The 16,472-nt window shown below is 47.3% G+C and overlaps 1 protein-coding gene across 1 annotated transcript in view; it reads right to left on the bottom strand.

Annotated features, from left to right (window-relative positions):
• TNS3 (tensin 3) overlaps nt 1-16,472 on the bottom strand; it is a 392,082-nt gene that overhangs the window by 98,480 nt on the left and 277,130 nt on the right. The window contains exons 19-20 of the mRNA XM_056856991.1: nt 14,414-15,686; nt 8,249-8,253 (exon numbers count right to left, since the gene is read on the bottom strand). Coding sequence (XP_056712969.1) covers nt 8,249-8,253; nt 14,414-15,686 — 1,278 coding nt within the window. The remainder of the gene's footprint in view (nt 1-8,248; nt 8,254-14,413; nt 15,687-16,472) is intronic.

Raw genomic sequence — 16,472 nt, 5'->3', positions numbered from 1 at the left:
ACAGGCCAACAGTATGACTCAAAACAGGGTCCCATCATATGTCCACAGACTGAGTGGGTTAGGGGCTGCACACTCTCGCCAGGCAGGGCAAATTCCCTCCTTCACCACTATTTATTTTAGGTAAAACATTTGTGTGCTGCCTTTCCACCCAACCTAGGGTCCCCGAGATGGTGAACAATCAAAACATTAGAGATAACTATATATAAAATATTTGAAACAATTAAATGAAACATATAAGCACACAGGCACAAACAGAGAGGATGGCCAATGAGAGTTATTGAGGGAACTCCAAACAAACCAAAGAAGTCTTCACAAGTTGGCTGAAGACAAGAATAGGGGGAGGCAGATGAATTTCCTGGGGGTGGGAATTCCAGAATTTTGGTGCCACGACTAAGGAGGCCCTTTTTCAGGTTGCCCCCTGTCAAGCCTCAGATGGTAGGGACACCCAAGCCAGGGTCTTTGAAGATGACTGGAGGCATTGGATACATTTATATGGTAGTAGGCAGTCCTTAAGGAGTAGACGTTTCCAACTTAACTACCATATAGAGATCCATCCAAACCAATATTAACTATGGTAAAGGCTAGTCAACATCTCACTTAACCAAGATTCTTAATGGGAATTTAACTATATTCAGCACAAGTACTGACTCATCTGTTACCATGCTTCTGGCCAGAGTGGGCAAATTAGCTCTGAGGAAGAAGAGGTTAACCATGGTGAAGATGGCAACCCTTGACTGATCCCTGGAAGAAATGAGAATTGCTTTGCCCAAATCTTCCAAAATGCTCTGCTAAAATACTGTGTTTGCTTGCAGCCATTAAAATATTTTACAGACAGTTTTTAACTTGCTCACATTTATAGCCTTTGCCAAGCTGTACTTTAGAGCAAAATCACTTTGTGCAAACTGCTACAGGAGCCTGTTGCACTGAGCCAAGCAAGACAGAGCTGCAAAAAGAAAGATTTCAAGCATTTCATAACCAGAGGCATGGAAAAGTAAACTGTTCCAAACAAGCCTCCAGAGAATGCCACTGCCTTTCATGGAACTGTCTGCTGGTACGTTTTTCAGACTGAGTTCCGTATATTTATGCAGTTCTACATACAATACATTTGAAGGATAATCTGCTTTCCTTTAGCACTGCGGCTACAGTTACTGTTTATGAAGGCGCCAAAATGACGTCACCCAGAAATCCGACACTGGTCAGCACCAGGGCCGCATCTGCATCCCAGACTGAACTTCAAGTAGCATCACGAAGACAAAATATTGATTTCCAATCCACTACCAGAGGTGACACAATTACTCACAACACCAATGGTAAGGGAAACTTTGTGGGGGGTTGTTTTCCATTACCTAATGAGAAAACAGTGAGCTCTTTCAGTGTCTGGCGAACATGAAACCGAAAGTTAAGAGCCACTGGGATAGAAGAGGTCTCCATGCCCAACCTTTTGCTGAACCCTGGCCCATGGTGCCAGGATTTACCAGCCAGCCTGAATATGCACTTCTAAACACGTGAGGGTAAACTGTAGCCCTGGTACTCACCGAGAGGGTTCCTTACGCTCTGAGGTAGAAGGGCATCTTGCAAGCTTGGGTTTTCCCACCCTTTTGCTCGGGGAAGTAGGACTTAAATCAAACTTCCTGTCTCACTGGCGAGAAAGCCCTCAGATTCCACTTTACTTCACCAGCAAAGACGGAGACAGGAGCATTCTGAAAAGTAACTACTGTAATTCATGACAACCATGTGAACAACATGTAACAAACTTTGGGTAACAACAGAACACTGGACTACTGGACAAACGGAACACAACGAACCAGAGCCCAGGAAGAAGACATGAGGAAGACTAATTGATTGGTAACATCCTTTGCTTAGCAAGCCACCCTTGGTGTTGTATTGTTCTCATCGGATGGGACAAGATGCCCTTCTACCTCAGAGCGGAAAGAACCCTCTCGGTGAGTACCAGGGCTACATTCCTGCTCTGAGGGAAGGGCATCTTGCAAGCTTGGGATGTCCAAGAGCTAACGTTCCGGGTGGGATTAAGAGACTTCCTTGTCCTCCTCAATGACATGTTGCAGAATTCTTCTGCCGAAGGCCGCTTCAGCGGATGCCAGTGTGTTAATCCGATAGTGTCGGATGAAGGTAGAGATGGACAACCAGGTGGCTGCTCTGCATATCTCTTCAAGAGAAGCCTGTTTGTGAAATGCCGCTGTACTAGCTGCACTACAGAGTGAGTGGGCTGTTATTCCAGCCGGAACAGGGAGCTTGCTGGCCCGGTATGCCTCCATGATGCAGAGTTTAACGTAGCGACTCAAGGATTGTCTGGACATCTTTAATCCCTTATTCGGTGGTGAAGTTGAGATGAATAAGGCTTCTGAGCGGCGAAGTTGAGCAGTCCGAGTGCCTGACGGACGTCGAGGTAGTGGAGTTCCCTTTCCTTTTGGTTTGAAGGATTTTGGCAGAATGAAGGCAAATGAATCTCTTGCTGCCTATGGAAAGTTGAGTTCACCTTTGGGATGAATGTAGGGTCGAGTCGCAGTGTGACTTTATCCTTATGAAAAATACAGAGGTCTCTGTTGATGGAAAGTGCTCCGAGTTCTGACATCCTTCTCGCTGAAGTGATGGCGATCAGAAAAATGGTTTTCATGGTCAAGAACCGAAGAGGGACCTCTGTCAATGGCTCGAAGGGAGGCTTTACAATAGCCCGCAAAACGGTGTTGAGGCGCCAGGTAGGGAAATGGTGAACGGGTGGAGGATTAGACTGAGTCACTCCCTGTAAGAATGCCTTGATTTGTGGATGAGAGGCCAGCCGATGACCCTCCAAAATGGGTATGACTGAACGGCTGCCACCTGTTTGCATAGGGTACCTGGTCTAAATTTCTGAGCTGCTCCATCCTGTAAGAAGTCAAGAATGGATGGTAGTTGGGCAGAGAGAGGGAGCAGGCCTTTTCTTTTGCACCATAGTCCAAATGTATGCCAGGTGTAATCGTAAATCCGCCTGGTGGAAGGCCATCTGGCCTGAAGGATGGTGGCGATGACCTTCTCAGATAGATCTAGCTGGGTTAAACGGAACCTTTTAACATCCAGACGGTTAGCTTGAACCATCCAGGATCGGGGTGGTGGATGGGCCTTTGCTGGAGAAGGTCCGGAATCAATGGTAGACGCCAGGGGCTTCGGATGGACATCTCCGTCAGTATGCGTACCAGGGGCAGCAAGGCCAGTCCGGCACGAAGAGTACTACTGCTGCTCTCTCTGTTCGAATCTTCCAGAGGACCTAAGGTAAGATGGGAAGAGGGGGGAAGGCGTACAAGGTCCCCTGTGGCCAACTGCATAGGAGGGCGTCTGTCTGTTCCGCTCTCGGGTGGAAGAATCTGGTAAAAAATCTGGGAAGATGATGGTTTGTTCCCGAAGCGGAGATCCACCTGGAGAGGACCGTAGCATTCCAAGATCATCTGGAAGGCCATGCTGTAAATTGACCATTCCCCTTCGTCTACTGATCATTGGCTTAGCCAATCTGCCCTGATGTTCTGGATCCCTTGGATGTGTTTGGCCCTGAGGTGTAGGAGATTCTTCTCCGCCCATCAGAGGATTATCTCGGCTTCCTGATGTGGAGCCGATGAACAAGACCCACCCTGTTTGTTGAGATGGGCCTTGGCCGATACATTGTCGGTCCTGATCAAGATGTTCTTGCCCTTGATGACAGAGAGAAACTGAGGAAGGGCCAGATGGATGGCTCTTAATTCCAAAATGTTGATGTGGAGACTTCTTACTGCCTGGGTCTAAAAACCCTGGGTTATTAAGACTCCAGTCGTGGCACCCCACCCATCTAAGGAGGCGTCTGTATAGATCTGTATTGGTTCTGGTAGGATGAACCAGTTGCCCTTGAGGAGATTGGAGTTCTGAGTCCACCAGTGAAGGCTCCTCTTTACTTCTGATGTGAAAAGTACTGATTTGTTGACCTTGTGGGCAATGCTGAGCTGGTGGGGTCGCAACATCCATTGCAGTGGACGGGCATGTAGTCGGGCCCAGGGAACTGCTGGTATGTAGGAGATCATCAGGCCCTGAAGTTTTGCGAGGGTGCGGGGAGAGGACTAACAGGATCTGGAAACAGACTTGGCCAGGAGGGCAATTTTTTGAGCCTTTTCCTGTGGGAGAAAGACAGTATCTGTTGAGGTGTCTAGAATCATCCCTAGATGGAGTAGCCGTTGGGTAGGATGGAGATGGTTCTTGACGAGGTTTATGAGGTATCCGTGATCCTCGAGTAGTTGAATGACCCTTGTTGTATGAGTCAGAGAGGCTTGGGCTGATGGTGCGCAGATGAGAAGGTCGTCCAAGTATGGGTGGACCTGAATCCCCTCTCTTCACAGAACCGCCACGAGGATCACCAGTATCTTGGAAAACACACGAGGGGCGGACCCCAGACCGAATGGGATGTGAACTGGATGTGAATGTTGCCATAGGAGAACCTCAAATATCTCCTGTGGTCTGGGTAGATGAGCACGTGAAGGTAGGTTTCCTTCAAGTCGATGGACATCATGAAGGAGCGAAGGAGAAGAGCTTCGATGATGGAACGAAGAGTCTCCATGCGGAAACGCTTGGTGGGCATGTAACGGTTGACAAATTTTAAATTCAAGATTGCCCGCCAGTCCCCATTTTTCTTGGGGACTGTGAAGAAGATTGAGTATACTCCTTTGAAGCGTTCCTCTGGAGGGACTTCTTCCACGGCCCCAATGTTTAGGTGGTGAGAAATGGCATTGATGGTTCTTGCATGTTTGACAGTGGATTGAACCATTGGTGATGGTAGATAACGGTCTGGGGGAGGGGTCCGGAACTCTATTCTGTACCCATGGAGGATGATCTGAAGTACCCATGAGTCCAGATGGGAACCCGTCCATTGAAAACTGAAAAGTTGCAGCCTTCCCCCCACCTGAGACTGGGCGACGTCATTGCTTGGAGAACTTGGGGAACTTGCCCCCTTTATCTCCTCTGTACTGTTGCTGTTGAAGGGCTGGTTGAATTGGCCCTGTTGACAAAAGGGCTGCCGGTTGTTGGACCAAGATGGTTGTCTATTGTCTTGTCTGTAACGGTGAAGGGAGTGGGAAGAACGAAAAGGCTGAGAAAAACCTTTTGAACATTTCTTAGGTGGGTCTGGCATAGTGCGTTTTTTGTCTTTTGTCTCGGAAAGCATTTTATCTAGGCGTTTCCCAAAAAGCTTACCGGCTTGCAGGGGATAGGCTAAAAGGAAAGATTTTGTCTTAACCTCTACCTGCCATGATCTGAGCCTTAGGGCTCTACAGATGGCTGCATTGGAGGCCATAGATCTGGCAGAAAAAGAGAGGGCATCAGAGCATGCGTCAGCCAGGAAGGAAGAGGCTTTAATGATCCTTCCCAGGCCATCTGTTATTCTCCTGTCTGCACCTGACAGTAACTTTGCAACCTTTTCTGACCAAGCAATAGATGCTCTGGAAATAATTGCCGCCGTGGCAGTGGCCTGGATAGCCAGTGCAGACGATTCATGGACCTTTTTTGTGAGAAACTCCATCTTACGATCCCACTGATCTCGAATGGTGCCCTCCCCCTCCTCCGAAAGACCATCAGGAGACTGGAGGGCTGCTACCGGTGCGTCCACTACTGGGAGACTGAGGAGCTCCATAGCCGGTGTGGACATCTCATAAAACTTTTTGATAGACAATGGAAATAGTCTATTGAAAGAAGGTCTGTCCCATTCTGTCTTGATTAATTTTTGAAAGTATTTAGGCAGAGGGACCTTGCAGTCCTGAGAGGTATCTCTAGGAAAATAGGCCTTAGTGCCCGCTGGCCAGGAAGATTCAGGCTCTTCCGGTGGAGAATTATCCTTATTGAGCTCCAGGGCAATAACAGCCTTAATGAGGAGGGGCTGGTAATCCTCCGCATTAAACAGCCTAGGCTGATAGTCTTCCCCTTCCCGGGGCTCCTTGGGGTCAGAGGAAAATTCGCTCTCTTCCCTGGTTACATAGGAAGAGTCCATAGAAATATCATCCTCCATTGGCCGGAGGGATTTTAATGCTGCTTTTGTTGGCCAGGCTCTAGCATTCCCCCCATGAGAGCAGCCCGGTTTGCTACCATACTGAGAGTGGTGAGGTGGTGGTATTTGGGCTACGTTCTCCCTCCTTACTGAAGTATCCAGGGGTGTGTGTGGGGGGTAATTGTTTGCTTGAGTCCAGGCAAAGGCTTGGGCGATCATGGCAGCCACCTGCTCAGGGGACATACAGTGATGTTCCATCCTGTGAAAGGCTGGCGGGGGGGTGCATTACTCACAGCCAGCCTCTGCGTCTCCCGATCCTCACATGGATGGGACTCATCCACTCCCCGGACGGCAGAGGGAAGGTCTGCAGACGACACCAGCGGGGTGGCCGAGCAGCGCTTCGGGCCCCGCAGCCATTTGGTGCGTCTGTGAAGTGGCGCTGTGCCAGCCGCATGCCTCTTCGGATCCAACTTTCCCGCCCCCCGATTTCTAGTCGGGGTTGTCTGCTGCCGCGGCTCCTGCAGGGCCGGCAGCGCTGGCATCAGTGGCTTCTGCCCGCTCCCTGGACTCCTGGGAACGGAGGGCAGAGTCAAAATCACCCACCGATAGGAGGTCGTCTTCCCGCTCTTCAGCAATAGCCGCCATTTTTAAGGAACTGGGAACTGGGAAGATGCGATTACAATAACGAAAGTTTTTTTTTTAATAACTCTAAGGGACTAACAACAGGGAAGGTAACGTAAAACGAACACAGAACACAGAAAAACCTAGGTATTCTAGTCGCTGCACAAGAGCAGAGCTACTAGAAAGCCTTCCCTGGCAAGGCAGGAAAGAAAAGTGGAAGCTGAGGGATTTCCCGCCAGAGAGACAGGAAGTTTGATTTAAGTCCTGCCTCCCCGAGCAAAAGGGAGGGAAAACCCAAGCTTGCAAGATGCCCTTCCCTCACAGCGGGAATTGTACAGTGGGCTTCCTCGAGAAATCGGAAGCCCTTGTTCAAACACATCAAGAGAAAAACACACCCTGAATTTGGCCCATCACTAGTGTTGCCAGGTCCCTCTTCACCACCGGCAGGAGGTTTTTGGGGCGGAGCCTCAGGAGGGCGGGTTTGGGGAGGGAATTCAATGCCAGAGTCCAATTGCCAAAGCAGCCATTTTCTCCAGGTGAACGGATCTCTATCGGCTGGAGATCAGTTGTAATAGCAGATCTCCAGCTACTACCTGGCGGTTGGAGATAATAATATACCTGTGCTGTAATTAGTAGAGACTAAGGGAATAAGCAGCACTTGTGCCATGGCAGCTTGCTGGGAGATCTTGGGCCGGTCACACACACTCAGCCTAACATACCTATGGTAGAGGAGAGCAGCGGTTTCCATCAAAACTGGCCTCCCTGTTCCAGCTTTTGGTACACCTAAGCCTGGTTCCACCTCACCTACCTACCCTCTCTCTCCTGATTGAGGATTTATATATGATCTTACTGATGCGTCGACCAATCAATAATTAGGATTGCCAACCTCCAGGTAGTGGTAGGAACAAAACAGTGCAGGCAATAGTATCAAAAACATATATTCATGAAACAGTGCAAAATATAGACAAACAACAAGTGCTAATACAAAAGTAACTATCAAGGAAATACAAAATATATACAAAGCTATTCACAATGTGACAGCAATATTAGATAAATGTACCACTATATGAAAGGACCTGATTCTGACTACACAGGAGTCCGGGTATCCTTCACATCTCAATGTAAAATCTCTCAGTACGACACAAACATCAGACCCCAACAGGCAGGGTGCCTGGATTTGTATAAGCATAGAGGGATAGCTGCCAAGCCATAGTTAATTTTGGCATTCACATATGGAAACGTGCTCTTAGTTTGGCCATGATGGGTTTTTTTAAGTAAACTGTGCTCTGAATCAGACCCAGGAGCCTCCAGGCCGATCCTGCAGCTGTTTCATGAACCTATTTGTGCCTCCCCACACAAGTCAGAAGACGAGCCTGATCGAACATATCACAGCAAACAACTCTAAGAAATATACAGGTCTGGATATCCATGGATGGTGTTGGCAGAAAGTCCAGTCAAGACTGCAGCTGACTTATGGCGAACCCCATAGGGTTGTCAAGGCAAGAGATGAACAGAGGTGGTTTGCCATCACCTGCCTTTGAGTAGCGACCCTGGCCTTCCTTGGTGGTCTCCCATCCAAGTACTAACCAGGGCTGACCCTGCTTAGCCTCTGAGATCTGATGACATTGGGCTAACCTGGGCTATCCATGTCAGGGCTACCTGTGAAGAGTTCCCTACTCTCCAGGAAAGGAGACAAATGGAATGCATCACTGAAAGAAAGTAATTATCTAGTACAGGTGTGGGGAACATCAGGCTCGGGGGCCGTTTAAGGTCGTGGGTCCTGGCAGATCTCTATCTCAGAAGGATCTAAGACTGGCGATCCACCCCCTCCCGCGGACAGGAATAGCCTCTATTCAAGGCGGATGTGAGTTTGTTTTGCTGTGAAAAGGAACCTTTTTCCCCCTTGCAGAAGAGTCATTAACTATGGAGGTGCTAGGACCACCTAAGAAACTGTTAACCCTTTCTCAACCGGGCCGTGGAGAAATGTATTCCCTCTGTACTACAAGAGGGCTCGGTGCAGAAGTGGCAACAATGGAGGGGTGAAAGGGGGCCGAGCCAGAATGCGCGGGGGGGGGGGAGTTCTTCGCCAGTGTGTCCTCATTTCACCCCTGCAGGTGGAGGTAGCAGGAACTGGCCCCAACCATGCGGAGCAGGAGCAACTCTGGCGTGTGGCTGGACGGCTACGCACAGCTGGTGCAACAGATCATCCTGTGCCACCAGGTGGGCAAGTGCACCACCGGTTGGATGCCTGCCTGCTTGCCCATGCCGGGGGGGTCATCTGGGGCAGCTGCCCGCTTGGGGCTTGGCTGGCTAATTTTTAAGTTGATAATTTTGTATGGCCCGCGAATGATGCTATAAATATCCAAATGGCCCTTGGCGGAAAAAAGGTTCCCCACTCCTGATCTAGTAGTAGAACCAAGCTGCACCCCTGCTTTAATAAGGTCATGAAGCCACTCAATCCAGACTTCTATAACTCAAGCACATGCAAGTGGAGATCAGTTGTAACACCAGATCTGCAGCCACCACCTGGAGGTTGGCAACCCTAGCTCAGACATCTACATGTAACCAACCCCTTCCTTCTAATTCATATCAAGCCTCCAGTAGCCGCCTGTTGAATTGGACCATTCCCAAACTGCTGAATTAACCAGATCCTCAAGGAAAGAAAACCACTACCTTAACAATAGATATAATTGTGTGCCGCCTTGTCGCAACTGACTCCTGGTAACTAACAGGGTTTTCAAGGCAAGAGGACAGCAGAGGTGGTTTGCTGTTGCCTTCCTCTGCATAGTAACACTAGACTTCCTTGGTGGTCTCTCATCCAAGATACTAACTGTGGCCGGCCCTGCTTGGCTTCTGAGCGCTGACAAGATCAGGCTAGGCTGGGGGATCAGGCTGCTAACTCCCACTTTACAGCTGGAAGCATCTTTTACCAGGAAATGAAACTTTCCCACAATGCTCCTTTTGAGGCTGCAACTGTGTGTGTGTGGGGGGGGGGGGGATGAAGGGTTTCTAAATCACCTTCAGGCTGCCAGAGAGACATCTCCAAGGATTGGAAGTGGGACACAGAAAGAAATACACTGCCGGATTGCCAAAGCAAATCCTTAATTTTGCACTTCTAACCGGTGCAAACAGGGACAAAAGAGCTATTCCCCATATTTCTGGAGTGTGGGATCGAGCATCACAGCACTTTGGTGGAAACATGAATGCCTGCCCAAAGCCCTGGGGAGTGCCCCGGGAGCGTGTTTGGAGGAAGCAGAAGTTTCCTGTCATGCTGCAAATCTGCTTATGCCAGTGAACTTCATAAAAGGAGAACAGTTGGAAAAGCTCTCCTTTCTTTCTCTCCTCCCCCCACCCACTTCATTTCTGAAATTAATATACTAAACCAGGATTCATGACGCCACAATATCCCATGCTTTGTAGTTTCTCACACCCAAAAGCCTGTCAAGGTATCCCCACATTCTTTTAATCAGGTGTAAAGCTACATGAAATGTGGTGTTAGAAGAGAGTGTTACGGACACCGTGGACTGCCAAAAAACAAAAACAAAAAAACAAATCAGTGGGTTATAGATCAAATCAAGCCTGAACTGACCCTAGAAGCTAAAATGACTGAACTGACCCTAGTCATACTTTGGACACATAATGAGAAGACAAGAGTCACTGGAAAAGACAATAACGCTAGGAAAAGTTGAAGGCAGCAGAAAAAGAGGAAGACCCAACAAGAGATGGATTGACTCTATAAAGGAAGCCATGGCCCTCGGTTTGCAAGATCAGAGCAAGGCTGTTAAGGATAGGACATTTTGGAGGACACTGATTCATAGGGTCGCCATGAGTTGGAAGCGACTTGACAGCACTTAACACACACACAAAGCTACATAACTTTACATGCCACCTAGAGGTTTTTTAAAATATATATGTAGGTGATGGGATGGGGAAGATTTTTGTGCAAAACTTTAGACAACCTACAGAGGGGAAGGTGTCAGTCTGGGAAATTAGTTCTTACAGAGTATCCTCAGCACCTGAACAAGCTACACATTCCTGTGTGCCATGACAGTGCTTTTCAAGTGCTGTTCTGCTTTGGCTTTTTGTATCCCAGGACCAAAACACATCAATACACACAAAATATTATCTGATTGGTGAACAGTTTTTGACAAAACATCTGAAAAAACAGCTCACAGCTGCCCAACCAAGAGCGGTCAAAGAATCTGGAAGGAAGTTCCCTTCCCATAGAATTACAGCTGTCACCCCACCCTGCTGTCGGCATTAAAAGAAGAAATTTCAAACAGCAGATTTCTAACAGCAGAATTTTTATTCTGCTAAGGAATTTCAAGCCACATCTATTCGTTATGATAACTCAGACTAGTTCCCCCCCCCCTCACTCCAAGGGAGAAAAATGGTTAAAAGGATTCATCAAGAACGAATGCTGTAAACGTTAAGCATGGTCAGCTGTGGAATGAAGTAATTTTATCTAGCCTCGCCCAACTCAAAATTGAGGTGTGGTTAAAAGAGGGGGGAAAGTTGGTCCACATTTTCACTAACAACAATGAAGTTTCCCAGAATTGAAAGAGAGATTCTGTACTCTATTTCCTCTTTCCACCCTCCCGGCTACCCCCATATCCTCGAGGAGGATATATGCCTTGTTCTCTTCTTCTCAGCCATTCAACAGCCTTTTATCTGTTTCCCATTTTCAGTTATATTTACTATACTTCATTTATACCCTACCTTTCTCCACAGTGGGGACCAAAGAAGCTTACATTATTCTCCTTTCCTCCTTTTTTTCTCCTTCAACAACCCTGTGAGGTAGGTTAGGCTGAAAGTATGTGACTTGTCCCAAATCATGCAGTGAGCTTCCACAGCAGAATGGGGATTTAAATCTGGGTCTCCCAGACCCTACTGTGAAGCTCTAACTGCTATACCACACTGGCTTTCATAGGGTGGCTGCTGTTGAATAATAGCAAGCAGCCAGGCCTAAGCGAGTCATGCAAGTCAGGTGGTATTAAGATACCCAGTGGTTGCTCTCAGGCCTGGCTTCAATGAGGCTTCCATCAAAGGCTAAAATAGCCCTGGAAAGGATCCTGCCGTCTCCCCCTGCATTTTACAGAAACCAAGACTTGGAATGCTGTGGTTGCCTAGCAACAGCAACTGGGGGAATCCATTTCATAAAGCTACAGGCACTCCTTTTATCATGGAGTTTTTTTCAAACCCCCCAATGATTTTTTTTTTAGATTTAAGTTTTTTTTTTAAAGATTTTAAAAAAGATTTTTTAAGATTAATGTCTCTATTCCTTAACTAACGCGAGAGCAGGTCACTGAACATCTAGCGTGTAAGTAATATGTATTTATGTAAATATATATTTGTGTCTTCTTATTTTTCTAATACTTGTATTATCAAGTTATAGAAGAAGTTTGACAATGTTTTTTAGCTTGGTATATGTAACAGCTAAATGTACAAGGCAACTTTCCCTAGATGCCTAGATGCCTTTCATTCTGTACATTTGTACTATTTTGTCATTATTATAATTATAATTTCATAATTATAGTGGTTCCTGAAGAAGGCCTAAATAGGCCGAAACAGGGTGACAACCGGACCCCTGTCAAGCAAGGACCGCACCCCAATATATATACAGGGGAAGAACGGAACCTCAAAGTTACGGACATTAAGAGCCACTTACGCAAGACGTCAACGTGCACTGTTTTACGTGGTGCTCTATTGTTCAACTCACCGTCAATGTTAACGGTCCAAAATATCTGTAACTTTGTGACTTATTTTGGGACAACAATGTATGTTCCCAACAACGTGATATGAATGTCAACTTCATTTTTGTTTATTCTATGGTTGCTATTGATGCACATTAATATACTATAGGCCTTACAAAACCGCTGGTGTATTACCTGGTGGTTGGCAACCCTTAGTGTTCCAGTAATCTATTTTTATACACTTATGTGTTGTTTTAATGTTTTAGAAAATGGAAGCTTAGCATTCTCAGGGAATTTAAATGTATTTTGTACTTTTTAATCACTGCTTTATTCACCACTTTGAAACTCTGGTATAAAGTGATACAAACGCATGGTAAATAAATGCAATGCAATTATACAGCAACATTATTGCATTGCGCCAATGAGGCAGTGGCCAGGCACATATGCTCAAGCCTAGGTTTGCCAACCTCCAGGTGGAGCCTGGCGATATCCCAGAACTGCAACTGATCTCCAGAGGACAGAGATCAGTTCCCCTGGAGAAAATGGCTGCTTCAGAGGGTGGACTCTGAGTATATAGCATTATAACCCTGCTGAAGTCCCTTCCCAAACTCTGCCTTCCTCAGGCCCTACCCCCTACATTTCCAGGAATTTCCAAACATGGAGTTGGCAACCCTATTAAGCACTCCTGCCTGCGGCCTTCTGCAGTTAGTTTTCCTTACAGATGCCCTGCCCCAATCATGTCAACAGTCAAAGCATATTTTGAAGTGCTCCATTCTTCAAATACTCTCAAGTAAAACACAGAATAAACAGCAATGCCCAAGACAGAAACTGTACGCCATCAACTATGTACAACAGAGAAGGATTTCATGTTCTTTTTTAAAGCAAGGAAAGAGAACATAACAAAACCCACCTATTACCCTTGCCAACCCAACAGCCTTGCTCTGTAATTTAGAGAAATTTGGATTTCCCTTCAGAAAAAGCATGCTGAACAGCAATTTGGGGCTATAAGGGAAGAACTTTGGAATGTTACTGAATAATTAAAATTTTATTCTAAGCAGGCTGAAACCTCACAGGGCCAGTTCACATGTTTGCCCAACCAACCAGCTGGCCAATCCATGCTGAGAGCCAGCATGGCGTAGTGGTTAAAGAGAGGCGATTCCCCACTCCTCTGCACTCTGATCTCGTGGACCGGGTTGGTTTCCCCACTCTTCCACATGAAGCCAGTTGGGCAACCTTGGGATAGTCACAGTTCTCTTTGAACTCTCTCAGCCTCAGCTACCTCAGAAGGTGTCTGTTGTGAGGAAAGGAAGGGAAGGCAAGGCGATAGTAAGCCGGTTTGATCCTCCTTAAAAGGTAGAAAAAACCAGCATATAAAAACCTTCTTCTTCTTCTTCCCCATGGGGAATGAACAGCTGGACACATTAATATTAATGTGTGATTGTTTGTGAGATCTTCAACCTCTTTTTTGAGAGGGAACACTTACACACATCTGCACACATCACGCAATCCTTGCCCATCCTACCGCCTCAAAAAGAGGTTAGTTGAGACCAGTAAACATAGGAACTGATCCACAGTTGCAGTGGTACCTCAAAGTTTAAATTAAGTACAAATGACTATGGAACAAATGTTGATCAAAATCCAAAAATGCTCATTCGTAAGGTCCCCTCAACCTACATGCCCACAAAGGGCATGTATCGCCACCATTTCAGATACAATTCTTCCCTGCTTAAAAAGCTGAAAACTCCTATCCCTTCTCTCTTAAAAGAGGATAGAACAGCAGAAAAAAAGTTGAAGGGAGTAAAATGCTGTTATCTGATTGGCCAGTCAGCATCTTTGGAGCTCGTTATTTGTGAACCTCGGTTGCATTTAATATATCAACCTCTCACAAAGACAGCCCTGTGGACTGAGATTATTTTTGACACAAGAACATGGAAAAAAGCCAATTATTTAACAAGATGACGGATTATGCAGTCCCATCCCAACATTCCACACAAAGGAGTATGAAAAGGAGTCACCCACAGATATTCCGTTTCTCATTTTAGCAGATTTATACTGTGCAATGCCAAGCAGGGGTGGTCTTCAACCACTGGGGGAGAGGCAATTCAACTCACCCTGCTGGGGCAGATTCCTGCTGGCAGCCTCTGCTTTCCCATGGAATCCAGGGCTCATTCCGAGACCTTCCACATCAATTTCAGGGCTGGCAAATCCGTTCAGCTGACCTGCATGTTTACCGACGGCATTGATGCGGGTGGGGATCGGCTCAAACGTTGGGTCCAGCTCCAAAATCAACCTGTTCAGCTGCTCAATCGACTGATCGATATCCAGAGTAGGGGAGGACGGCACGGCCCCTAGGCTGTTTCCCGTGTTCAACGGCAGGTCGATGTCATTGGTGAGCTTCTCAGGGCCTAATGTTGATTTAAAAACTTCAGGGCTGGGGGGTGCTGCTGTCTCACCGGAAGGAGGCACGCTTCCCAGCCCTCTCTGTACAGCGTCTCTACTGCTGTGGCCCCGAGTAGGAGTATCTGGGACTCTGGATTGGCTCTGTGGGTTTCCCGAATTCTCCACTGCACTGGGAAGACCGAGTCTTGCTTCGTTGTCTGGGGAGTAGGCGTACTGATGAGCGATTACCATCTGCTGCTGGCGCACCCATGTCTGGGTTGAATAGCTACTGGGGCTGTAGGCTGGCGGCTGGGCAGAAACCGGAGGATTCCTTGGCGGCTGCTGAGACTGCTTTGGCTCGGCGTTTCCAAAGGACCTCTCATACATGGGGTCCACGCTAATTCCAAGATCTGGAGCCAGAGCGCCATGGTGCTCCTCGCCGGTGTTACTCCCAAACCCGTCCGACAGAAGGGAATTCTGACTGCTCTTGTGGCAGCTGAAGTTCCCGAGGTGGTTAGAATGCTGCCCTTCAGAAGAAGACAATGTCCCAATGCTGTCCACGCTGTGGAGGTCGTGGCTGGGTAGCTCATCATCCAGGATGTCCGTTTCCCTGTCCTTGTGCTTGGCATCTCCATTCACATGTACTTGGGCCGGCACGATGTGGCGAGTCCCACTATACTTGCTTGGGGCATCGGTCATATCCTTGAGGGAACCAACCGAGTCCTCCAGGCCAAAGCCGCTGAGTAACTGATCCAACTCCTCTTTCTCTTGGGGGCTCAAAAGTCTCTTGGTTCCTGGAGAGGGGCGCTCTTCAGTTTTGTCTGTCCTTATAGAAGCAGTGGAATGTCCCGAGTCACTGCTAACAGACAGGGTGTGGTCGCTGTGGTCAGGGCTACTGGTTACGGCCCCTGGGGTTCCACTGGGAATGCTGGTATCCAAGGAGCTCTTCTTCCTCACTTTGGCATATAGGCTTCCATCAATGGGACCCTGGGTATGCAAAACTGTAAGACGAAAATAAAAAACAAAAGATAGCAGAAATTGTGTGAAAAGAACTGGCAAAGTAGAGAATTTAAAAAATTGAACACATCAATAGTAACGAAGAAGAACGTTCCGGCTGTTACCCATGCCAACCTGAGGATGAAATAATGTTAATTTGTGTTAACATTCAATGACTAAGATTCTTACTTCTATGAATAGTTTCAGTAACTCAATCATCACATTATTGAGCTGTACATTAGTTCATTTGGAGTAAATGCTAAGGCCTGCTCTGACCTAGATGGCCTGGCTAGCCGGATCTCGGCAGCTAAGCTGGGTCAGCCTTGGTTAGTACTTGGATGGGAGACCGTCAGGGAAGTCCAGGGTCGCTCTGCAGAGGCAGGCAATGCCAAACCATCTCTGAACATCTCTTGCCTTGAAAATTCTACGAGGTCACCATAAGTCAGTGGCAACTTGATGGCACCCATTAACCCCCAGATTCCTGTGTGTTGTCACAAAAATAAACTACAATCCTGTAAGCTCTAGCCCTGCGGCAAACCCATAAACAGATTTCAGCAGACGGCAAATCCACGAAAGCAGTTTTATTGGTTAGAATCGACAGGTTTCAGAAGCCATATTGAAAAGAATACTAGTAAGAGTCAAAGGCAAGGCACATAGCATATATGGGAGAGCAAAAGGAGATAACCGGTTACCCAGGCAACCCCCCCCCCTCCAACAGGCAGGAAGGAGCACTCGGCGATTCCCACAGTATGGGAATCTATGAAGACTAAACACGGGGCTTAGACTGGCCT

Source organism: Euleptes europaea, chromosome 11, assembly GCF_029931775.1.
Source record: "Euleptes europaea isolate rEulEur1 chromosome 11, rEulEur1.hap1, whole genome shotgun sequence".
In the NCBI taxonomy this organism is placed as follows: Eukaryota; Metazoa; Chordata; class Lepidosauria; order Squamata; family Sphaerodactylidae; genus Euleptes; species Euleptes europaea.
The sequence above is the reverse complement of the archived record's forward strand: the minus strand, read 5'-3'. Positions and strand labels throughout refer to the sequence as shown.